The sequence below is a fragment of the Melanerpes formicivorus genome, unplaced genomic scaffold (genome assembly GCF_026170545.1).
Source record: "Melanerpes formicivorus ecotype bairdi unplaced genomic scaffold, bMelFor1.0.p_v2 SCAF_20, whole genome shotgun sequence".
Classification (NCBI taxonomy): Eukaryota; Metazoa; Chordata; class Aves; order Piciformes; family Picidae; genus Melanerpes; species Melanerpes formicivorus.
In genome coordinates, this window is record NW_027142372.1 from 9,996,835 (window position 1) to 10,022,384 (window position 25,550).

Sequence of the window (25,550 nt, forward strand, 5' to 3'; positions counted from 1 at the left end):
TCCTGGACTATATCAGAAGATGCATGGGTCAAGAGAGATGACACACACATACCCCTGGAGTACTGCATCCAGCTCTGGAGCCCTCAACACAAGAAGGACATGGATCTCTTGGAGAGGGTCCAGAGGAAGGCCACCAATATGATCAGAGGGCCAGAGCCACCTCTCCTATGAGGACATGCTGAGGGAGTTGGGCTGTTCAGCCTGGAGAAGAGAAGGGTGTGTGGAGACCTTATAGCAGCTTTCCATACCTGAAGGGGGCACCAGGAGAGCTGGAGAGGGACTTCTCATAAGCATATGTGGTGACAGGACAAGGAGCAATGGTTTTAACCTAGAGCAGGGTAGATTCAGATTGGGCATTAGGAAGAAGCTCTTTACTATGAGAACAGTGAGGCACTGGAATGGGTTGCCCAAAGAAGTTGTGGGCACCTCAACCCTAGAAGTGCTTAAGACCAAGATGAGGCTTTGAGCAACCTGGTCTAGTGAGAGGTGTCTCTGCCTATGGCAGGGGGGGTTGAACTTCATCTGTAAAGCTTCTTTCCAACTCAAGCCATCCTATGGTTCTAGGAATTTCTCATGCAGTAGCCAGGTCTGTGCAGTGTTGCAAATGCTGAGCTGGTGCAAGAGGCTGGGTGCAGGAGCTGAGCTATCTCTGGTTGCCATCTGATGCTCTTTGATGGGCTCCATTAGAAGGGACAGAGCTGATTTTCATGCTTCTGTAACTGAGGGGTAAAGCTCCCAGAATTTGCTTAAACACAGGGAGTGACCTTTCTACTTTGATCAGGATTGCTTTTAAACATGCAAATCCCCTCAGATAGCAGCACAGGGTCAAATAGTCTGCACATGCTTTAACTGGCTATTGATCCCCTGAGTATTGTTATTAGCAGTGTGACAAGTAAATAGCTTAAAGGAAATAATGGCAGTTGAAGTGGTAGTTGATTTGGGGTTTGTTGTCCTGGCAGAGGGAGCAGGCAGAACTACTTCTTTCCTCTTCCCTGCCTGCAGTGCTGGGTCCAGCTCTGGAATCCACAGCACAGGAGAGACATGGACCTGTTGGAGTGGAGTCAGAGGAGGCCACAGCAATGGTCCAAGGGCTGGAACCTCTCTGCTGTGAGGACAGGATGAGAGAGTGGTTCAGCCTGGGGAAGAGATAGCTGCAGGGAGACCTCCTTGTGGCCTTTCAGTACTTGCAGGGGGTGATCAGAAAGCTGGGGACAGGCTTTTGAGCAGGGCCTGTTGTGACTGACAAGGGGTAACAGTTTGAACTGAAAGAGGAAGATTTAGACTGGGTAGAAGGAAGAAATGTTTTCCACTGAGAGTAGTGAGACCCTGGCCCAGGTTGCCCAGAGAGGTGGGAGATGCCCCAACACTGGAACCATTGCAGGTCAGGTTGTTTGGGGTTCTAAACAATCTGCTCTAGTTGCAGATGTCCCTGCTGGCTGCAGTGGGGTTGGACTGGATGACCTTGAAAGGTCCTTTCCCACCCAAACCCTTCTGTGATTTTGCTCAGTGGTGTCCAATTACAGAACAAGGGGCAATGGGTACAGAGCACAGGAGATTTCACTTGAACTTAAGAGGAAACTTCTTTGATGTAAGGGTACCAGAGCCCTGGAGCAAACTGCCCAGAGAGATTGTGGACTCTTTTCTCTGGAGACTTTCAAAACCCACCTGTGCAAGCTGATGTAGGTGTCCAGCAAGGGTCTCTAGAGGCCCTTTCCAACCCCTACTATTCTGTGATAGCACAGCTGTATTTTGGGGTGAAGTTGCCATCTTGTTGGCAATGCCAGAGAGCTGAAGCTGGTTCCTGGCAACAGAACTGGGGAAAGCTCCACTACAGCCCCCAGAATGATGTGGCTTTTGCTCCAGCTGAGAACCTGGCACATCTGCATTTAGAATCCCAGGACTGTTTTAGTTGGAAGAGACCTTTCAGATCATCAGGTAATTTATTAAAGCCTGAAGTGTCCATGGGGTGTGTGGAACATGTACTCAACTGAAGCCTTTGCAAGAAAAAAGGAGTTGTGTTTAATGAAGGGCAAGAAGTGGTCCAAAATGGTGACATGATTCAAGATGATTCTGCTTGGGTAGCAGAACTGGAGGGCAGCTTCTGCTCTCCTATCCCTGACCTGCCCAAGGAGCTCTGGCACATTCATCTGCCCCAGCTCCAGTATTGCCCATGACAAAATTTTCCCTTTTTCCAAGCCACCAGAGGCATCATCCAGATGCTCCAACCTGTATGGTTTGTCTTTTCTTTAATACCTCTCAAATCTCAAGCAGATGTAATCAACACTGGGTTTGCTCCAGCAAAGCAAAGCAAGCCAGACTTGGAGATTCCAAAGTTTCAGTTCCCTGGCAGAGCTGATTTGAGTGGCTTTTCTTTGGGCTTTTTTTTCATCCTGAGGAGTTAAAATGGTTTGAACTTCCAGAGCAGAATGAAGCAGAGTCGTGGAGGGTAAGTTCAATAGAGAGAGTGATTGGCCATTGGAATGGGCTGCCTGGGGAGGTGGTGGAGTCCTCATCACTGGAGGTGTTTAGGAGGAGACTGGATGGGGTGCTTGGTGCCATGGTTTAGTTGATTAGATGGTGTTGGACGTGATGATCTTGAAGGTCTATTCTAACACAAGCCCTATGAGGAGAGGCTGAGGGAGCTGGGGTTGCTTAGCCTGGAGAAGAGGAGGCTCAGGGGTGACCTTATTGCTCTCTACAACTACCTGAAGGGAGGTTGTAGACAGGCAGAGGTTGGTCTCTTTTTCCAGGCAACCAGCACCAGAACGAGAGGACACAGTCTCAGGCTGCACTAGGGGAGGTTCAGGCTGGAGGTCAGGAGGAAGTTTTACACAGAGAGATTGATTGCCCATTGGAATGGGCTGCCTGGGGGGGTGGTGGAGTCACCATCACTGGAGGTGTTCAGGAGGAGACTTGACAGGGTGCTTGGTTGTATGGTTTAGTAATTAGATGGTGTTGGCTGATAGGTTGGACTGAATGATCTTGAAGGTCTCTTCCAACCTGGTCTATCCTATCCTATCCTATCCTATCCTATCCTATCCTATCCTATCCTATCCTATCCTATCCTATCCTATCCTATCCTATCCTATCCTATCCTATCCTATCCTATCCTATCCTATCCTATCCTATCCCTATTCTGTTCTATTCTAGTATTCCTCTCTGGCAAAGGGACAGAAATCTCCTCGAGCTGTCTGTCACCTGGTGCAGGACAATGCCTCAGTCAGGGGGCTGAGGGTGGGGAATTTTACCTCCTTTGTGGATGAGCAGGTAGCGAATAGTTGAAGCTCTCCCTGTAGGATGAATATGTGCAGTCACAAAAATAATACTGGGTTTATTTGTGGAGATAAAGTTGAAAGGGCTTAGAAACTGACAGGGTGGTTTCAGCCCTGTTTTTAGGAGAGAGTTATTTATCAATGTCACTGAACACAATGCTGGATGTTTATATTTATTTCATTCTTCCTCCAGCAGCCTACTTCTGAAGAGGGCCTTGAGTGCTTAGATTAGACAGACAGCTGGTGGCTGGTGGCATCAGGCAAGTTGTCCCAGCATCTTTGTTTTGTGTTGTTGTTGTTGTTGGGTTTTTTTCCCCCCTTGGATTCTCTGGGCTGAAGCCTCAGCTACAAGGATTTTACAAGAAACAAAAGCTAGACTGTCAGCAGAGCAGCATCTGAACAAATACCCACCAGCCTTAAATCTCCCCTCACGCTGAAGCGCTTGCAACTGAGGAGCGTCGTGGCAATTAGCAGGCTCTTAATTAAATTGCTTGTTTGATTTGCATCCAAATTCTAATTTGGATGTTATGTTGGCTTTGATACCTTTTCATTAGCTGGTCCTTTTTGAGGAAGGGGGGGTGAGGAAAAACCAAGACAAATGCTTTTTTTCTTCCTCCTTTTCTTTCTGTGTTTTTATGTTCCACCGTGTGTTTGGGAGGCCTTTGGCATCCCAAGGCGGCAAGGTCAATCGTTTCTGTATCCATTTAGAGGCCATTATTGGGAGGTCACTACAACCTATCAAGCCACTCTCTTATTTTTCCAGTCAGTGACTCGGGAATCCATAGCTGGGTGCAGATAAATGGGATTTCATGGGCTTCTAAACTTGTGGCTTTATTGAAAAGCAGAATATTAACTGCTCCACTGACCAGCTGTCCATTAGAATCGAGGGGGATATTTTTAGCAAATTGTTTGCCAATCAAGCCCTACCAACATCTGTAGGGAGAGCCCTTTCACTCAGCTTGCTTTATAAGCAAATCCAAAAGCTGCTTTTCCCACCTCCATTGAAGTGCTCCCATTTACCTGCTCGCCATGTCTCTGCCCGAGTCTCGGGGCGTCGGGAGCTATTGTGAGGAGCGCAGCGTGGGAGCTGGGATTCTAAACCCCAGCTTTAACAAGTCCATTTGGGGCTAGTCTGCGGGGCTCCCTGCTTTATTGGCTCCTCACTCCTTTTGGTGCTTTGCATGTTTTGCTATTCCCAGGGTTTAAATGGGTTCTGTCAGCCCTCAGGTCGGCAGGCCAGGCTCTAGGTGACCTGGCTAATAATCGGCTGGGCTTTGGGAGCGGCAGCCTGGCACAGTGTGCGAGGGCAGATGCAGAGAGCTTGCTGCTCTGGACCTGTGAGCAGGCAGCTCACTCTGGCCCTCAGTGGCCAATGAGTTCATTAACCCATTGCTGCTAGCCAGGGAGAGTCCCAGTGCTTGTGCCCTTCATGACCACTGAATCACACAGAATATTAGTGGTTGGAAGGGATCATAGAATAGAATAGAATAGACCAGACCAGACCAGGTTGGAAGAGACCTTCAGGATCATTGTGTCCAACCTATCAGCCAACACCACCTAATCAACTAAACTATGCAACCAAGCACCCTGTCAAGCCTCCTCCTAAACATCTCCAGTGATGGCAACTCCACCACCTCCCCAGGCAGCCCATTCCAATGGGCAGTCACTCTCTCTGTGTAAAACTTCCTCCTGACCTCCAGCCTGAACCTCCCCTGGTGCAGCCTGAGACTGTGTCCTCTTGTTCTGGTGCTGGGTGCCTGGGAGAAGAGACCAACTGTCTACCCCCCTTCAGGTAGTTGTAGAGAGCAATAAGGTCACCCCTGAGTCTCCTCTTCTTCAGGCTAAGCAACCCCAGCTCCCTCAGCCTCATCTAGTCCAACCCCCCTGCCAGAGTAGGGTCATCTAGAACAGATCACACAGGAATACATCCAGGTGAGTTTTGAATATCTCCAGAGAAGGAGACTCCACAACCCCCCTGAGCTGCTTGTTCCAGTGTCCACTGCTAGGAAGATCCCAGTTTCTGACCCCACAGACCTGGCTGTTAGTGACAAGAATGTCTCCAAACTAAATTCAGTCCTTTCAGCCCCCCTGCCATTCCCAAGTGAATGCCCCAATACTAGCTTGCTGTGAATCAGGTCAAGAAATGCACTCCTTTCACAGACTCCCAGCATGCTGGTGGCTGGAAGGGACCTCTAGTTGCACTCTCCCCCACTAAAGCAGGGTCACCCACAGCAGGTTGCCCAGGATCACAATGTCCAGGTGGGTTTGGAATCTCTCCAGAGAAGGAGACTCTACAACCACTCTGGGAAACCTACTCCAGGACTCCAGCACCCTCACACCAAAGAATTGTCGTCTTCTGTTCACGTGGAACCTCCTGGCTTCCAGTTTGTGCCTGGTGCTTCTTGTCCTGTTGCTGGGCGCCACTGGTAACAGTCTGGCCCCATCCTCTTGCCCCCCATTCTTTGTCTCTTGCTGAGCATTGAGAGGATTCCCTCTCAGGCTGCTCTTCTCTAGGCCTAACAGCCCCAGGTCTCTCAGCCTTTCCTCCTCACAGAGATGATTCAGGCTCCTCAGCATCTTCGTAGCCTCCACTGGGCTCTTCCTAGTAGTTCCCTCTCTGTCTTGAACTGGAGAGCCCAACCTGCTGGCCACATTCTTCTTCATGTACCCCAGGAGACTCTTGGCCATGAGGGCACATTGCTGGCTTATAGAGAGCTGCTTGTCCCCCAGCAGTCCCAGGTCTTTCTCCTGAGAGCTGCTTTCCAGCAGGTCAGCCCTTCATCTGTACTGCTGCACAGGGTTACTCCTCCTCAGGTGCAGGGCTCTACACTTGCCCTTGTTGAAGTTCATGAGGTTCCCATCTGCCCAACTCACCAGGCTTCTTCAAATTTCCCCAAGTTTGCTTCATTCTTCAGTGAAACATCCTTCAGACCTGGAGTTGGGCTGCCAAGCTGAGTTTTCAGGGAGGCTACCAGGTACCCTTTGCCTTTCAGGGTGGTGCCTCCTGGTTTGGCTAGACCATCCCCTTGGAACTGTTGCTTTTTGAGTCAGAACTGCCAACTTATCTGATCCTCTCTGTGTATTTCAGAGCCATAGAAACTAAAAGGAGAAGATACTTTCCACATGGCTGGTTGGGTTTTTTTGAATAAATGGTTTCACCTCTTTGTCTTTTGTTTTGCTATTTCATTAGAATGAATATTTTATAGGGATTACTTTTTTATAAGGCAGGAATGTAAGGCCTGCTTCAGCCTGATTTCAGAGCACTGCCAACATTGTCACCTTATTTTACCCCCTGAGATCAGAATCTATTTTGCAGACTGAAGTGGACTCTTGGTTTGAAATGGTCCTGGGGTTTGTGGCTACAGTGGAACAAGATGCAGATGAATCATAGAATCAATAAGCTTGGAAAAGACCTCAAAGATCATCAAGTCTAACCTGTCACCCAACACCTCATGACTCCTAAACCATGGCACCAAGTGCCATGTCCAATCCCCTCTTGAACACCTCCAGGGATGGTGACTCCACCACCTCCCTGGGCAGCACATTCCAACAGCTATCAACTCTCTCTGTGGAGAACTTTCTCCCTACCTTGAGCCTCAACTTCCCCTGGTGCAGCTTGAGACTGTGTCCTCTTGTTCTGGTGCTGGTTGCCTGGGAGAAGAGACCAACCCCCTCCTGGCTACAACCTCCCTTTAGGTAGTTGTAGAGAGCAATAAGGTCTCCCCTGAGCCTCCTCTTCTCCAGGCTGAACAATCCCAGCTCCCTCAGCATCTCCTCATAGGGCTTGTGCCATCAACTGAAATGTTGCTGCTTCCCTGCTTCCCCCTTAATGACCTTTCTTCTCTTCACTACAGGGCATCAATTTCTGTCCTGGCCAGAATGTCTCTGGAGTGACAACACACACAAAGGAGGAGCACACAACCCTGCCGCTGCTTTTCCACCTGGGAAGGGACCCTGGAGAGAAATACCCACTAGGGTGAGCCAGTTACCTCTCAGCTTTGTGGAATCCTTTGGCCTGTTTCTTGCAAACCAGGCCAGAAAGCCGTTAGTGGTGAAAGTAGCGAAAAGAAAGGAGCAAACTTCCCTTTTAAATAGTCGGATTAGATGAATGTACAGGTGGCCATGGCTTGACTCTTTGTTCTGTGTCCTACAACCCCTGACAAAGGAGGCAAAATGCTTTTAGGCAGGACAGGACAGAGTGCAGGGCAACTGTGGAACAAAAGAGTGGTGCTGGTGAGTGTATGTGGTGGAGCTGTGACTCTCTCTGTGTCTTGGGGGCAGGGAAGAAACATCATGTGGTCTTTGCAGAGCTTCTCCTCCTTGTGCTGGAATCTGGGGAAAGCAAACATGGTAACCTTCCCATCCCTTCCCCTCTGCTAAAGGGGCTTCTCCAAAGGCTCTGTAGCAAGAGGACTTTCTGCTCAATCCTCTTCCATCCTTGAACTCTCCTGGCTGGCTGAATCCGTTTTCCTATAAGCCTGCTCTTGTAACAGTTATCTCCAGTACACACCATGCCCAGAGAGATTTCTGTAAGGATTGATGTAGTCATCAGCCAGCACAGCCCACCTATCAACTTCCCACCTCCAAAAGAAGCTCCCAAGGTGTCCCCACCTCCCTCTTCCCTTCTCCTGACTGAGTTTCACCCTGCAGCACAGCCAGCTGCAAATGGGGGCAGGCAGCGCGGTGGCTTCAACCTGGAAAACGTGGAAATAAATAAAGAGGAAACTTAGTGCTGCTGTAGCTGGCAGCCCAGAAATGGGTTTGTGCAGCAGCTTTACCAGAGGGATGTTTCCTGAGCTGACAGCACTGCAATTACTCAACTGTTTTAAATAATTGAGTGGCTACACTCGCTCCATTACTTACAAAAGGACTGAGCCTCTGCTGTCCGCTAAGTGTTTTCACTAGAGGGAGAAGGGGAGGGAAACTATTTCCACTTCTCTCTCACTTAACAGCTGAGGACCCTAGAGGTGTGTTATGCAGGGTGGGAAGCTCTTCAGCTCTTGCTTTCTCTCACATTTCAGCACTAATGAATCCAGCAAACCTGCAGCTCTTGTGTTTTAAATTTGGCTCAGCGAAGGCAGGCTGCTGAGCTGGGATTCCAGACGAGACTGTGCCGTGTTTGGTTTAACAACTGGCTTGATTTTAGGAAGGTGGCTGGATAGAAATGGCTGAGGGGGTTTGGGTGGTTCAGCCTGGAGAAGAGAAGGCTACAGGGAGACCTTCTTGTGGCCTTGCAGGAATCAAAGGGCTTATAAGAAAGCTGGGGATAGGCATTTAGCAGAGCCTGTTGTGACAGGACAAGGAGTGATCGGTTTGAACTAAAAGGAGGGAGATTTAGACTGGAGAGAAGGAAGGAATGTTTTCCACTGTGGGTGGTGAGACCCTGCCCCAGGTTTCCCAGAGAGGTAGTAGATGCCCCAACACTGGAACCATTCTGGGTCAGGTTGTTTGGGGCTGTGAGCAGTATGAGCTAGTTGCAGATGTCCCTGCTGACTGCAGAGGGGTTGGACTAGATGGCCTTTAAAGGTCCCTTGCAACCTAAAGCATTCTGTGATTCTATGAAATGACCTGTTTTGGTCCCTGGTGTGGTTTGGTCCCTGGTGTGTTCTGGTCCCTGTTCTGTTCTGTTCTATTCTATTCTATTCTATTCTGTTCTGTTCTGTTCTATTAGCTGTAGTTTACCCTCTGAATTTGAGGGAGAGCAGCTCTTCCCTGTCCCTGTTTGCAGCACCCCACTTTCCCTGTTACTCTGCTGTTCCTTACCACCCCCATGGATCGAGCCCTGAAATGAATTCCAGTGGTACATCTGCAGTCGTTTCTCATATGGTCCCATTGATTTTTGGATGTTCACAAGCTGTTGCTTTGATTGAATTTTATGGCAAGATTATGACATGATTATGGAAAGCTGTGATGTTGTTTAATATGCAGCCCCTGATAGGGAGGGGGGAAAAAAAAAGAGCCTCTTTTTAGTAAATCTCCCTTTCTGCAGCATGTTCTGCCGCTATTGTCTCCTCCCTGGTCACAATGGAAGACTCAGGGGAAGTGGGTCTCCTATATTGAGTGAGGTAATTAAATTATCCTCATTTGTGGAGCTGTTAGTGTTGTCTATTTTTATTTAGCTTAATTATCCCCCTTGGCAGACAGCCCGGTGGGAGTCCCGACACTAATGCTTCTCAGAAGGGAATCCAGCATTCTCCTCCTCCTCCAAGCATGCATCTGTCTGTCCATGCACGCTGCCTGGGCTTGTGGTATGCAAGCAGAGAATCATTGCACTTGGAAAAGACCTTTAAGATCATGGAGTCCAACCGTTCTCTAGCTCTACCAAGTCTGCTGCTAAACCAGAATAGAATAGAATAGACCAGGTTGGAAGAGACCTTCAAGATCATCACGTGGCCCTCAGCACCACATCTTTTAAACACCTTCAGGGATGGGCATTCAACCACCTCCCTGAGCAGCCTGTTCCAGGGTTTGAGAACACTTTCACTGAAGAGGTTTCTTCTAATGTCCAGCCTAAATCTTCCTTAGTGCAACTTGAGGCTGTTTCCTCTCATCCTATCACTTGCTCATAGGGAAAGGGGACCAACCCCCACCTGCCTCTAACCTCCTTTCAGGGAGCTGTGGAGCGCCAGAAGGTCTCCCCTCAGCCTCCTCTTCTCCAGGCTGAACAACCCCAGTTCCTTCAGCTGCTTCTCATAAGACTTACTCTCTAGAACACTTCTTTTCTAGCCTCAAGGTCTGAGTGTGTCCACAGCCCATGCTGGCTATGCCCCTCCTTTCACCCTCCTGCAGCCTGAGAGGATCAGGGTGTATCATGGAGCCCTTTCCCCAGCTCAGCTCCTCTGGTTCATCATCATGTTGCCAAAACACTTAGAGGAATGCACGTTGCACCCCTGATTTATGGGTACTTTTCCATCTTTTGTGTCATTTACCACTTTGCTTTGTTAAATTAGATTGGATTTTACTGGTTTTCCTGCTGTGCAGGAGCAGCATGGCACCCCCACACCCTCATCTTTTCCTTCCTTTATTCCTTATTCCATGCAGCCTGTTCTTCTCCATGGCATGATTTTAATAACCAGTCATATCTCTTCATTTGCATTAGTTTGGAGTGAGGTCATTTGCAAAATCACCAGGAAGAGGCTTCATTGCTTTATGAGGGTCAGGCATCACACACACACCTCCAGAGGGATTTCCTGCTTAGATGGTTGGCCTCCCTTTGGGATCCTAAGGGAAGCTTGGGGAAGACCTTCTGGCTCTTTACAGCTCCCTGAAAGTAGCTTGGAACCAGGTGGGGGTTGGTCACTTCTCCCAAGGAATAAGCAATGGGACAAGAGGAAGCAGCCTCAAGGTGCACCAGGGAAAGTTTAGATTGGACATGAGTAACAATTTCTTCCCTCTTGAGGATTGGCAAGGCTTCAACCAGACTGCCCAGAGCAATGGTGGAGTCCCCATCCCAGGAGGGTTTTCAAATCTCTGGAGATGTGGTGCTGAGGGTCATGGCTTAGTGGTGACCTGGCAGTGCTGGGTTGGTGATTGGAGCCTAGGATCTTGGAGCTCTTTTCCAACCAAAACAATTTTTGTGATTCTATGGTAAGGGATCTCAGAGCCAGGGAATCCTAGAAATCAGTCAGCTCAGTCAGCAGCAGCAGCACTCTTGACTTGCAGGGTGGTTAACCCTCATGTGAAATGTCTTTGGGTTGTGACACTGCACACAAGGTCCTGCATGACACCAAGAGACTTCTCCAAGGCCATGGTTTCAGTTCATCTCATAATATGGGGGTTAGCCTTTTCAGTCTGCACTGGACAGCTGGATGCTGAAGGGGTCACTGAAGATACAAGTCATTCAAGATCTAGAGGCAGCACATAAAGTGTTCAGTTCCATTGGTTTCATGGTGAAGCAGGAGAAGTTCTTCCCCTTCCTGTCACAGCTCGCTGCACTTCCTGGAGCTTGCCTGCAAACAATACCAGCAAAAGCCTCTTTCCCACAGGAGCACTTTTCAGGCAGTGGAAAAACTGGTCAGGCAATTACAGGCAGGTCCTGTCATCATGTTGAGGACAGTCTGGCAGTTCTGAGCCATATGGCACCCTGCACTTATGTTCTCTTCATGTAAGGCTGTGCATGCATCCCTACCCATGTCTGACTCGTGGAACAGACCCTCCCCACAGGGTTGTGACTGTTTCCTCCTGCTATTGCCCCTCTGGTTTTGGCTGGACTGCCTCCAGCACCCCAGCTGCTGCCAAGGGACACAGTTGTGTTTGCCAATTTGCTTTGAAAGATAATTATTGATACTTCTGGGCTGGAACTTCACCACAGCAATCCAACAGCCCCACAGACTTTGCATTTTGTTTGCATTTTTCATAGCAGTGCCAAATGCACGTTGAGTTCTCACGTTGCTGCCCCCCCAGCAGTGTGGGCAGGTGGAGGGAGGGGATTCTGCCCCTCTGCTCTGCTGAGGCCTCACCTGCAGTGCTGGGTCCAGCTTTGCAGTCCACAGGTCCAGAGGAGGTCACAATGCTGCAAGTGCTGGAACCTCTCTGCTGTAAGGACAGGCTGAGAAAGTTGGGGTTGTTTAACCTGGAGGAGAGAGAGCTCTGAGGACACTTTCTGGTGGCCTTTCAGTGCTTCAAGGGGCCAATCAGAAAGCTGGGCACAGGCTTTTGAGCTGGGCCTGTTGTGACAGGAGAGGGGGTGAGGGTTTAAACTAAAAGAGGAGGATTTGGACTGGATAGAAGTGGGAAATGTTTTCCACTGAAAGTGGTGAGACCCTGGCCCAGGTTGCCCATGGAGGTGGGAGATGCCTCATCCTTGGAACCATTGCAGGTCAGGTTGTTTGGGGCTCTGAGCAACCTGCTCCAGTTGCAGATGTCCCTGACTGCAGGGTGCTTGGACTGGATGACATTGAAGAGTCCCTTCCAGCCCAAACCATTCTGTGAGTCCATGTTACTTACATCATGACATCAACAGCCTGGAGGGAGCAAGATCCCTCTCCTGTAGCTGACCCTTGAGGATGGACGTACTCAGTGCTGGCATCAGGTACATTTACAACCCAGTTCTTATCCCTTCTCTCCTGGAAGGAGGACCCTCCTGAGAACTGCAGGTCCCTAGGGTCTTCTGAGTGAAGCTTGGCACCACAGGACCAGCTCAACACCTGCATGGCTGCAGGGTGAGGTGGGGCACGAGCATGCCTGTAGGTAGCGATGAGTCAAAACTGGCATCTGTAGGGGTGGACCTGCAATACCAGGGTATAGATGGACAAAATGCTTCAGAGGAGTGTACTTACTGGTAAATAATCTTTCTTCTCTTTGCCAAAAACAGTGGTGTAACTGCAGTTAGAGAAGTGTCACCTTCTTATGTGGTCCTTGTGGAGTGAACCGTTGGTGTCTTTTGTCATGCAGGAGATTGTCTACAGATCCCTGTCGGCTGTGGCATAGAAGATGTCTCTTTTTTTTATAGCTCTCAGCTTTAAAATACCAATAAGATGATGTGTTAAGCAGCAGAGGCACAAAGCAGAAGCAGTTCTGAGTCTTTAGTACTCGATTTCCTGCCCAGATGCAGTTACTGGGTGCAGAGGGGTTTGCTTCCTCAGGCTGTGGGGTGCCCTTCGTACCAAATGTATCCGAATGCAGAACTAAAAGATCTGATAGGGCTGCTGCTTTACTGGAGTCTCTTCTGTGGGGGGTGACATTTGTCTGCTCAGTACCACACAGGCAACTGACTTGTTTCTCCATTCAAACTGTAGGTGGCAAATTCAGTGACATTATCTGTTGGTAACATCTTTTATGACCTGAGCCACAGAGAAGTTCACGCAAGGCCTTTGCTGAAAGACTTCGTTGCTAGGCAGGAAGAACACAAGGGATTATAGAGGGCAAAAGCTGGCACAGTTTAAAGTACAGCTAAGAAAATACCTGCCCTGCACTAGTGAGGCCACAGCTGAAGTATTGTAGCCAGTTCTGGGCTCCTCAGTTCAAGAGAGACAGGGAACTACTAGAAAGAGTCCAGTCCAGATGCTACAAAGATGCTGAGGGGCCTGGAGTATCTCTGAGGAGGAAAGGCTGAGAGACCTGGGGCTGGTTAGCCTGGAGAAGAGCAGCCTGAGAGGGTATCTGATCAAAGCTCAGCAAGAGCTAAAGGGCAGGGGGCAAGAGGATGGGGCCAGACTCTTTTCAGTGGTACCCAGCAACAGGACAGGACAACCTGGAACCCAGGAGGTTCCATCTGAACAGGAGCAGAAACTTCTTTGCTGTGAGAGTGCCAGAGCCCTGAAGCAGGTTTCCCAGAGAGATGGTGGAGTCTCCTTCTCTGGAAAGATTGCAAACCCACCTGGACATTATAATCCTGGGCAAGCTGCTGTGGGTGACCCTGCTTTAGCAGGGATCAGGACTAGATGATCTCTAGCGCTCCCATCCAACCCCATACACACTTGGATTCTAGTTTTTGTATGACTGAAGCTCCAGCACTGAGAGATAAACCCTGCCACCTCCAGCCGTGAATTTCAGCGCAGGGCACTGTGGGGTTAACAGCAGAGCAGGTTCTGCTGGAGATGTTTGGTGAGGGAGGAGATGGGAACAGCTTGCAAAGGCACAATTACACTAAATGAAGGAAGCCCAGACCACACCTGTGCCTGGGACCCTGTGCTCACAATCCAGCCCTGATTGGATCTCTAGGGACTTCCCGGAGGTAAAGTGTCAATTAGTGTAACGACCCTGGACCTTGTCCACTCCCTCCGCTCATTCCCAGCGCCGAATAATTCCTGGTGCGCTGGGGGATCTCTTCTTGCAGACTCCTCACAACACCACCTGCTCACCCCCTCCCTCTTCCAGAGCTATTCCCAGCTCTCCTCCTTCAGGAGTGTTGAACTGGAATACAAAATGCAGCATGCCCTGGAGGCAGCCAGGGCTGGATCTTCCTGCAGACAACAATGCCCAGACACCTGTGCAGATCATAGCAGCCGGGTTTGGAACAGGGAACGCTGCCCTCACAGCCCAGTCCTGAATCAGGGGAATGAGGGGACTCCATGTAAGAGAGGTTCCCAGCTCCACTGACAAGTGGGATTGATTACCATGATGTAACTATCCCCATCTTACATGTGGGTTAAAGGCAGATTTTGTCTCCAAATGCACGTCTTGCATAGGGCTGGAGAGAGTTTTAACTCCTGCGCTGTATGCAGTCAGTAAATGCTCTACAGATCACTGCCTGGATATTGGGTCTTGGTGAGCTTTGTGCAGCTAAACAGGGCTGGGGAGCAAAACCTGAGCTGATCAAAGGGAGGAATGTGGATTTCCATAGGGCCAAGGCACAGCTGTGAAGATGCTAAGGGGACTGGAACAAGGCTGAGAGGAGGAAAGGCTGAGAGAGTGGGGCTGTTTAGTCTGGAGAAGGGATCTGCTCAATGCTCAGCAAGAGCTAAAGGGTGGGGACAAGAGGATGGGGCCAGACTCTTCTCAGTGATGCAAAAGGTGGACAAGGAGCAATAGGGACAAACTGGAACCCAGGAGGTTCCATCTGAAAAGAAGAGGGTGCTGGAGCCCTGGAGCAGGCTGCCTGGAGAGGTTGTGGAATCTCCTTCTCTGGAGAGATTCCAAACTAGATGATCCTTGTGGTCCCTTCCAACCCTGAATGATACTATGATACTATCATGATCCTAGACAATATGCTGTGGGTGACCCTGCTCTAGCAGGGGGGTTGGACTAGATGATCTCCAGAGGTCCTCTTCTAAGCCTCACCATTCTGAGATTCTGTGGAAACCTACCCCCACACCAGTGTGACTCCAAGTCCAGTCCCAGGGCTGGTATCACAGTATCACCCAGGTTGGAAGAGACCTCAAAGATCATCAAGTCGAACCTGTCACCACTGCCACACTGCAGCCCCCTGCTTGGAGACTTGATACATGCCTGAATGAGGAAGACAGTTCATGTGTTTAATTGAGGCATCTGAAGAAGATCTGTGGTGATCTTCCAGTATTGAATGACACCTTAGAGTGCTTGGGGTGCATCACTGTCATGCACGTCAACAAGAGGAAGACAGCTGCCATCGGATACTTTTTAAGCCAGCATCAACAGGTTTAGCCAGCTTAAGAGCATGCTAAGCCCTACTGAGACAAGGTTTAGAGGTTAGCAGTATGACTTGGAGCCTAATCTATACGTGTTCTTCAGCTTGAGCCAGCTTTATGTGTGAAGTGTGAGTCCTTTGTGGGGGCCAAGCCGTTCCTCTCATGCTTTGGGGAAGTCATTCAGCCTCCGCTAAAAGCTGAAATAATCTAAAAGCGTCGCCGCCGCAGGGGAGAGCAGTTGAGAAACACCAGGAGCTGAGGTTAGGCCAAGATTTCCTGTCACTGCTGAGCTACTGAAAAAGCCAGGAGTGTCCTGAACATGGGAATTAAGGCAAGAAGATGATTTAAATGACTCGAGCCTACTTTGTTATACTGCGGCATTCACGTGTCTTAGGTTGCTAATGAGCAACAAGGCTGGGGATAAATGCAGCAGTTAAGATTAGAGCAAAAGAAGGGGGGTGGGGGGAGGAAAGAAGGGTGGGGGTTTTTTTTCCCCTCACTTCTACAAGGACTGGCAGATTTGGAGCAAAAAGCAGCAGTGGTGACAACATATTGTTTCTCTTTCAGCCAGAGCACAGCTGTGTTTTCCACTGCTCCGTCCAGATTTTTGCTGATTTGGGAGCCTCTGCATGCAAAACAATCTTGCTGGATGAAATTGGGCTGTCTCTTTATCACTTCAATATTTGTGGAGCTTAATTAGTGAGCAGCAACGTTTTATCTTAAGGAGTCCACTTCCAAAAAGGAGATCTTGCATGCTGGAGGGGTGACACAAGTGTGTGACTGAAATAGATGCAGGAGATGGCTCCAAGAGCAGCAGGAGGAGGCATTAAATTGGAGTATCTGCTAGCCCCCAACCATTGATTAAAATGTGTATTAATTCATGTTAATCCTTCATATGAGGAGCTTAATAAAGTGTGATTAAGCTCGAGTTTGGAAGAGCTTTAATCCTGGCACAATAGGTGCAGTAGAAACCTCTGAAACATTTGTGTCTCCCTGAGCTGCAGGTCATCTCCATTTCCATCCCCCAGAGCATGGAGGCTTTAAAATGTGTCTGGCTCCACTGTATCATCCACTTTCCAGCTCCCCTGTCCAAAATGTGGACCTAAGTGCCAGGTCCTGCACTTGCATCATGACAACCCCATGAGTGCTTCAAGCTGGGGGCAGAGTGGCTGAAAACTGTCTGGTAGAAAAGGACCTGCAGGTGTTGGTCAGCAGTGGCTGAAGATGAGCCAGTGTGTGCCCAGGTAGCCACAAAGGCCAAGAGCATCATAGCTTGGATCAACAATAGTGTGGCCACCAGGACACAAGTTGTTCTGCTCTGGTCATTATTGGTGAGGCCACACCTTGAACACTGGATTCAGTTTTGGGCCTTCACTCCAAGAAGGACATTGAGATGCTGGAGCAGGTTGAGAGAAGGGCAGTGAAGCTGGTGAAGGGTCTAGAGCACAAGTCTTGTGAGGAGCAGTTGAGGGTCCTGAGATTGTTCACCCTGGAGAGGAGGAGGCTGAGGGAAGACCTTCTGACTCTCTACAACTCCCTGCAAGGAGATTGGAGGCAAGTCCAGGCTGGTCTCTCCTCCCAATGAACAAGTGACAGGACAAGAGGAAACAGCCTCAAGTTGCCCCAGGGAAGGTTTAGGTTGGAGATGAGGAACAATTTCTTTACTGAAAGCATGGTCAGGCATTGGGCCAAGCTGCCTAGGGAGCTGGTGGACATCCTAATGCCTGGAGGGCTTTTAAAGCCATGCAGATGTGGAGCTGAGGGACATGGTTTGGTGGTCATGCTGGTGTTGGGTTAATGGTTGAACTTGATGATCTTAAAGCTCCTCTCCAGTCTAGCCGATCCCGTGGTTCCGTGGCATGCTGCGTGCATCCCTGCTGCCCACTGGCAGTTTTAGGCAGCCTGGATGTTTGTCTCTGCAGCTTTTGTCTCCATGTGTAGCTCTCTCAGCCTCTGCCTGTCAGCACAGGTTACTGTTAAACCCTCTCTGCCTCCTCTAGAAACCTGCTTTGGTTTTCTCAAGCATGCTGCCGGGCTGGCAATCCTGCACGGCTTGAAACATGGCCAGAAGTGCTCGCACCAAACTGAAAGGCTTTTGTGTCACTGGGGTGTGAGAGTGGCTGAGCCAAGAGATGGCTGCCTTCAGTGTCCTCAGCAGTGAGTTGTGGATGGCCTGTGGCAGCTCCAAACTTCTGTCTGGCCTTCTGTTTTCAGCAGTCTTTGGGACAGTGGCTGTGTAAGAGCTAAGGCAGGATGCATGAGGAGAGGAGCAAGCAAGCTGGGGAGCTGTCATAGAATTGTTTGGGTTAGAAAAGATCTTTAAGGTCACGGAGTCCAACCATTAACCCAGCACTGCCAGGGCACCACTAAACCATGTCCCTCAGCACCACATCTTTACTACTTTAAAATCCCTCCAGGGATGGGGACTCACCATTGCTCTGGGCAGTCTGGTCCAGGCCTTAACAATGCTTTTGGGGAAATTCTTCCTTATATCCAACCTAAACCTCCCTGGAGGCAACTTGAGGCTGTTTCCTCTTGTCCTGTCACTTGCTCTTTGAGAGAAGAGACAACTCCCTCCTGGCTCCAACCTCCTTTCAGGGAGAAGTTTCTTCTACTGCCCAACCTAAATCTTCCCTATTGCAACTTCAAGCCATTTTCTCTCCTCCTATCACTTGCTCCCAGGGGCAGGAGACTGACCCCCACCTGGCTCCAACCTCCTTTCAGGGAGCTGTAGAGAGTCAGGAGATCTTCCCTCAGCATTCTTTTCTCCAGACTGAACAACCCCAGTTCACTCAGCTGCTCCTCACAACACTTGTGCTCTAGACCCCTCACCTGCTTTGCTGCCCTTCTCTGGACCCACTCCAGCACCTCAGTATCCTTCCTGGGGAGCCACAGGTCCAAAACTGCACACAAGAAGCAGGCTGAATTTTGGGGTGGTCCATAGAGAATCCCAGTCCCAGTGGCAGCCTCTCCACAGGGATGCAGCCTGCTGGGTGTGAGAGCATCAGCCGAGTTCGCTGCGTCTCGTCCTTTCCCACTGCCTTCCGGTTCTCTATCAGCACAGCTCAGGCCCATCCCCACAATCAGCTTCTCTCTGGATGGCTGCCGAGATGTGATTATTTATAGGGCTTACTGGAAACTGTTGGCACATTACTGGGCTTCAAAATGTGATTGTTTTTCAGAGAAGGAAATTAGCTGGAGTGTGGGGCTGGTGGCCAGCTTGGACTGCAAGCAGAGGGAGCCCGAGGTCAGGACCGAGCCGCATTGTTTCTTTTATCTTCAGAAGCAATTTGCTGCTCTGTGGATTGTTTGTGAAGTGACTCTTAACGTGATGGACAAAATGAGATCATTGAGTAGCAGGCCTCCATTTTAGAAACACTTGAGGCAGTAGTGAAGCACACCCTGAGTATTCAACAAGTACCTGCTGGAGTCAGCGGGTGGAGGAAAAGCTGGGAACTTCTAGCCCTGTGGGAGGGCTTGGAGCGTGACTGATGGGACCCAGCTTGGACTAATAAAGCTCTAATGGAAGAATGTAGATGGGGTAGAACCCCAGGGTGGATGTTACAAAACAGAGGAGGTATTCTTGTCTTGGCCAAGTCACTTCTATTCTTCTTCTCCATCTTCCTGTTTGCATAATGTTAGTTCGTCTGTCTTGGTGATGGTGAAGTTTTGCTGGCCGGCAGCAGTGGTGTGGTGTTTGAAACTCTCAGCTCAAAAACACTCTTGAAAAACAAGATGTTGATATTGTCCTTTTTGCCCTTAAAACAAAGGCCTCTGCATGAGGCACATGGTGTGGAGAAGCAATTGTGAGAGTAGAGGGTGAATGTGCGGAGAGCTGGGTGGCCTCTTGGGTGACACATTGGCAAGATCACCTCAGCAGACTTGTTTATGTGCTAACACATCTGGCAAGGTGTTTGTCCTGTGTCTAGGAAGCTTCCAATGATAGTCAGTCAAGGCCCAGCTTGAGGACTACCCCACAAGCCCCTTTCTTTGTTCATGCCACCTTTCTCCTTGGGGATCAACGTGAGATGGCAGCATATCTGCTCAGCTATCAAGTTTAGAGCCACAGGCACTAGCAAGACTTGAAAGCTGAAACCCCACACTGAGAGGTGATCTGCCAGGAGCCAGGTGCTGGCTTGCTGAGGAGAGCAGGTCATCTGCTGCCCTGCTGCCCTAAATAGAGTATCTGAGAACCACAACCTCCAGGCCCAGCCAGGCTGGATGGACTCCTTCAGCTCACATGTCTTCTTCCCATGTGGACCTCGCAGAATCATTTAGGTTGGAAAAGACCTTTAAGATCATGGAGTCCAGCTGTTAACCCAACACTGCCAGCTGACCACTAAACCATGTCCCTCAGCCCCACATCTCCACAGTTTTGGAACCCCTCCAGGGATAAAGACTCCAACACTGCCCTGAGCAGCCTGTTCCTGTGGACTGATAGTGTTGACTTCATGTTTTTGTGTCCTTCTCCTTTGCTATGGTCTAGGAAAAGATTTCTTAGCAATGCAGATGCTGTCATGATGCCCTGTATGAAGCCCCACTAACAACAGCTGTGGTTTTTTTTCCACCTTCTAGTTTTGCCAGTGATGAATACCAGAAGGCTATGGAGCAGATATCTGGGGTCGTCCAGCAGCACAAAGCCACCATGTTGCCAGGGGTGCCACAACTGAACGTGTGTGACAAGGCTGTCATGGTGAGTGGTTGAAGCATCAATGCATATGAGAATCCTTAGCTCAGAATAGAGTTTGTAAAGGCTTTGTAAAATGTTGCATAGGCATGGAATCATAGAACTGATTTGGTTGGAAAAGACCCTTTAAGATCACAATATTCTATTCTATTCATTTTCTATTCCATTCCTTTTCTATTCTATTCCTATTCTATTCTATTTCTAGTCTATTCTAGTCTAGTCTATTCCTTTCCTAGTCTATTCCATTCTATTCTATTCGAGTCCAACCATTCTCTAACACTACCAAGGCTGGTGCTAAACCACATCCCTCAGCACCATATCTCTGCTTCCTTTAAACACCTCCAAGGATGAGGATTCAACCACCTCCTTGGGGAGCCTCTTCCACAGTTACAGAAACCTTTCAGTGAAGAAGTGTCTCCTAATGTCCAACCTAAACCTCCCCAGGTGCAACTTGAGGCCATTTCCTCTCATCCTGTCTTCTGTTTTAAGGGGTGGGGCTGGGACTGTGGCACTTCCTCAGTGATGTGTGTAAACACCTTTGCCCTTGCTTGGTCTCCTCCAATTCCACCCATGCCTGACTTCCTCCAAGTCTTTATGGCTTGTAGCGTGACAAACATTTCCCATTCTGTTTTCTTCTTGGAGCTGCACGTTGGCAAGTTACAGTTTGGCTTTCCTGTCAAATGCTGCTGGGTTTGGTGAGAACCTGGGAGAGAAACTGGATGGATTGTAGGAGGCAAAGTTGTCAGATGACAGGAGTGTGTGTAGTCTGAGGGGCTGTGCCTGTAGACTGACACAAAATAGTAACAGGCAAAATCTTTCTGATGCTGAAATCATGCTCTGAAGCGAACAGTCAGTACTTGTGGCTTGTCTCCAGCCAGAAGGAGAAGTATAAAATGTGGAGCTGTCTCTCCTTAGTGAGGAGGCAAAGATCTTTTTTAGCTTTGTCACATCTCTTTATTTTTGGATGTGAAGCAGGAAAAAGATTTGAAGGACCATTGTTTCTGGGTTGTTTTCTTTCGTTAGTCAACCCTTCCCTTGGTAAACACTGTTCTGACCTCCTCTGGGACTGTTTGGGGTCAGGCACTCTCTCCAGAGAGACCTGCACTGGGAAGGCATTTCTTCTGGTTCATCCATGGTAGGCATGCTCCACTGCTCTGCAGCTACCCTGCTGCAGGGTGTTTAGGTGCTGTGAAAACATCTGGTGTCCCTGTTTGGCACCAGACAGTGTCTTTGGGCTGCATAATATGCTGGCCTGGAGGCCCTCTACTTCATGCTGTATCCCAGCTCTCTCCTTGGGGCTACTGAGTCACTCATACCTTGTTCTCTCTCAGTTGGGTAGAAGTTTTGCAGAGCATAGACTCCTCCTTGGCTGTGGCAATGCCCATGGCTTGGCTAAGCCCAGTTATACCCCCTCTCTAGTCTGTAAGCAGAGGCAGCTGATCACAGAATCATCAAATCACAGAACTGTTTAGGCTGGAGAAGACCTTTAAGGTCATGAATCCAGCACTGCCAGGTCACCACTAAAACATGTCCCTTAGCACCATACCTGCATGGCTTTGAAACCCTTCCAGGGATGGGGACCAGTGCCCTGGGCAGCCTGGTTGAGGTCTTGACAACCCTCAAGAGGGGAAAAAATGGTTCCTCGTGTCCAACCTCAACCTCCCCTGGTACAGCTTGAGGCTGTTTCTTCTTGTTCTGTCACTTCTTCCTTGGGAGAAGAGAGTCACAAAACTAAAATAAATAGGCACCAAATTCTTGCCCTTTGAGGCCAGAAATGAAGATAAGCAAATCTTTTGGGGGTGTTGGTACAGCTGGGGTTGATTGAGCCCCGAGTCTCTCTTTGGGAGGTAAATATCACCTGCTAATACTGTCCCCAGCACTGTCTTCTACATTCTGTCACCCATTTATTTGAGAGGAGCTTTTAACATCCTTTCTGGGGCAGAGGAGGAGAATTGTCTTTACTTATCCACAAGCAAAGCAGATGGATCATTTTGTAGCTGCTGCAGTCTCAGGCTTGCTGTAAGCACAGCCCTCCTGAGCCGGGGAGGTGTTTGCTGGTCCATCTGTGGTGTATTCCACCAGCAGTGCAGATGAAGCTCCTGCTGAGCCAGTTCTGCCACGTTCTCCTCCTTTGGAAGTGCAAGAGAAGTTGCTTGGAGCAGTGGAGTCGTGCTGGCTGGCTGCAGGTTTGACTTGCAGCACACATGGTGTCTGTCCTCGGGGTTCTCAGCGCTTCCAGCACGGATCCAGGAAAGCCAACTGGGGCTGCCAGGCTGACGCTGACAAGATTTGGGTTTTGACAAAAGAAACAAAGACTTTGCTTGCATTTCTGTTGTTTTCTGCAGAGTGGTCCAGCATCTCAAATCTGCAGTGGTGGCTGTGGGCTTTAAAACTGAGAAAGGGATTTGAAACCAGCATTAATGGCTCCGAAACCCTTCCTGCAGCGAGGTGCCTCCCACCAAAGCTCCCCTCTGTGGTCTCCTCCTTCCAGACATAGCTGGTGTCTCACTGCCATCTGTTGTCAGCTGGATGGAATAGAAACCTGCTCCTTTTTTTTTTTTCTGGGGATAAGCTTTAATTACAAGAAAACATAAATGATGGGAAATGAAGTTGGTGAAGGGCCTAAAGCATAAGTCATGTCAGGAGCAGCTGAGGGAGCTGGGGTTGTTCAGCCTGGAGGGGAGACCTTCTGGCTCTCTACAACTCCCTGAAAGGAGGTTGGAGCCAGGCAGGGGTCAGCCTTTTCTCCCAAGGAACAAGAGGAAACAGCCTCAAGTTACAACTTTAGGTTTAGCTTGCACATGAGGAACAATTTCTTCCTCTTGGGGGTTGTCAAGGCCTGGCCCAGGTTGCCCAAGGTAGTGGTGAAGTCTCCATCCCTGGAAGGGTTTCAAAGCCATACAGATGTGGTGCTGAGGGACAGGATTTAGTGGTGACCTGGTTAATGGTTGGAGTCTGTGAAGGTATTTTCCAACAAAAATAATTCTGTGATTCAGTGAAGAAGTAGTAAGTGAAATGAAAGGCAGGAGATCAGACCTTTAGCAGGCAACAGCAGGAATCTCCCATGTATGGGCAGACCTTGAGAGAGTGAGGGACATAAAAAACGAACCCTGAAGGTTTCTGAATGCAGAATGGGAACTGTAACCTGCAGCCTGAATGGTAAATGACAAAACCCCAATGAAAGCTGGGAAGGTTCCTTTGTCCTAATTTCTTCTGTCCTTGATCCCTTTGGAAGCTGAGCTTTGCAGTGGGCTTCCTTGCACATAAGCTGGAGAAAAGGTAGTTACAGAAACACAGAAATGAGGGAGGCAAATAGTTTGGGTCTGCATACACTGGAGTAGTTGTCTCCTAAATGCCTCCTGCTCCATCTGTTCCTGACTTCATCCATCAAAATGCTCATTAAAATCCCATCCTTCTTTTCTCTCCCATACCTTTGGCCTCCTGTTGCTTTTTTTGCATGCTTCCTCAAGGAAGTGTGTGAATATCTTAGTGCCAGGAATGAGAATTCTCTCATGGAAAATCAGGTTTTCACCTCATGGTCACCTTACTCTGCCATGCTTCAAGGAAGAGAAGGTGGTCACCAGAGTGCCAGCAGGCTGTTGTCTGTGCAGTAGAGACCACTGTATCCCAGCAGAGGGAATCATTTGCTCAAGAAGGATTCACAGCCTTTCCTAAAGCTTTTTTTAGGTAGTGGTTGGAGTGGGGAACTTGTTGAGCCCATGAAACTCCTCTAGCAAAAGAAGTTTCAGTTTTGCAAGCAGGACATAAAAGTGTCTTTGTGAGGATCAAAAGGGCTTGGTTAGGGCACAAGGCTTAGCAGACACTTGGTATGAATCACCTTTCTGTATCTTTTTGTGTGTGTTTTTAACAGAATTGGTCTCCTCCAGGCTGTGAGAAGCTGGGGAAATGCCTGAAACCCCCCAAATCTGATCCTAAGAAGTGCTTTTGGCCTCATTGATCTTCTCTGCAGCCCTCAAGAGCTGCACACAAAAACACCCAACCTCCAAGCTGCTGGACAGAGAGTTTACAAAGCATGTCTTCTCATGTTGGCACTCCTGTTTACACAGGAAGGGTGTGATGGACGCATGATATCATCATTTGCTCTTCCAAAAGGGCCAGTGTTTATATTGCTGGAGCTCAGGGTTTAGCCTGTGCCCTGCTGGTGGTACAGTTGTTCCCGTAAATGGTAACTTCTCAGGGAAGACCATTTCAGCTGTGAGAGCTCTCTGGACAGCCCCAACCCTGCCATCAGCCCAGCAAAGCCTTGGATGCCCCTTTCCTCTTGCTCCTTCCACCCACCCTGCTCTCCCGAACCACTGCTCACTCGGACGCCCCAAGAGCAGCAGCCATGGGGGGCTGGCTCAGGAAGCTTACAGCTGCCAGAGATCCCAGCCCAAGCTGCTCTTGTTTGGTTTGCCTGTAACTTGTTGTTTTAACCTTGGAATTTCCATTGTGAACTCTTTGGACACCAACTTGTTTTTCCTTTCTTACTAAACTGGTGAGTGCTGGGTACCAGACTGCTGCTGGTTGCACAAAAGTGCTCCCTCCTGTTCCCAAGTGAGGGGAAAACAGTCTGCCTGCCTTTTTTCTCCCCATCTGTAGCTGCAAACATTCCTCATGGAATGACATAAAGACATTTGAAGACGGTATTTGTGTAAGTATTGCCTTATTGATGCTGCACAGGGTGCTCCTGGGGAGCTGGAGGGTCTGCTCTTCATTCAGAGGTTTCCCTTGTTTCCCAAAATCTGGGTCCAAATATGGTTTAAGGCACCCTTCTGGTCTCATGATCTGGACCCAGGCAACTTACAGGCTCAGAAGTGCCCATTTACATCAGCTGTTAACTCTTGACCCTGTTTCCAGCCTGCCCTCTCTGAGGAATTTTTGTGCTTTCCATAGCCTGGGTGTAGTTCTTCTCTGAACAGAGTTCATGGTAAAAGCTGAGCCTTCACACAGTGTCTCAGCTGACTTGGAGCCTGCTTCACACCCTCTGCTGTTGCTAGTAAATGTGTCCTGAACAAAACTGAGCCAGGCTATTCTAGGGCTTCAGGGGAGTAGCTAAAAGGAGGAGGGGAGAAGGGAACAAGCAACCCAAACATGCTGGTTGCACCACCAGCAGCTTCATGTCACACCTTCAGTGGTTTTATGCAGCACCATGTCCTCCCCATATGGTCTCATGCTGCCCTGGGGAAAATCAGGGTATTCTGTGCCTGCAAACAGCCCCATTTCACACAGTCCCAGAATCCCAGCACAGTGCTGGTTGGAAGGGACCTCTGGGGAATCATCCAGTCCAACCTCCCTGCTGAAGCAGGACCACCCACAGCAGATTGCTCAGGATCACAATGTCCAGGTGGGTTTGGAATCTCTCCAGAAAAGGAAACTCCACAACCTCTCTGGGCAGCCTCCTGGGTTCCAGTTTGTTGCTATTGCCCCTTGTCCACCTTTGGCATCACTGATGAGAGTCTGTTCCCATTTTCTTGCCCCAACCCTTTAGCTCTTGCTGAGTATTGAGAAAATCTCCCCTCAAGCTGCTCTTCTCCAGGCTCA

General features: G+C 49.3%; 1 protein-coding gene across 3 annotated transcripts in view; it reads left to right on the top strand.

Moving 5' to 3' along the window:
* GALNS (galactosamine (N-acetyl)-6-sulfatase) overlaps positions 1-24,735 on the top strand; it is a 67,892-nt gene extending 43,157 nt beyond the window's left edge. Inside the window, exons 13-15 of one of the 3 annotated variants that reach the window (XM_068150771.1) lie at positions 7,127-7,248; positions 19,895-20,012; positions 23,878-24,735. In XM_068150771.1, coding sequence (XP_068006872.1) covers positions 7,127-7,248; positions 19,895-20,012; positions 23,878-23,964 — 327 coding nt within the window. In that variant the 3' untranslated portion in view covers positions 23,965-24,735. Of the gene's footprint in view, positions 1-3,465; positions 3,534-7,126; positions 7,249-19,894; positions 20,013-23,877 lie in introns of those variants that run through there. The other 2 variants (XM_068150772.1, XM_068150773.1) reach the window with 2 other exon arrangements.
* Positions 24,736-25,550: the final 815 nt, after the last annotated feature.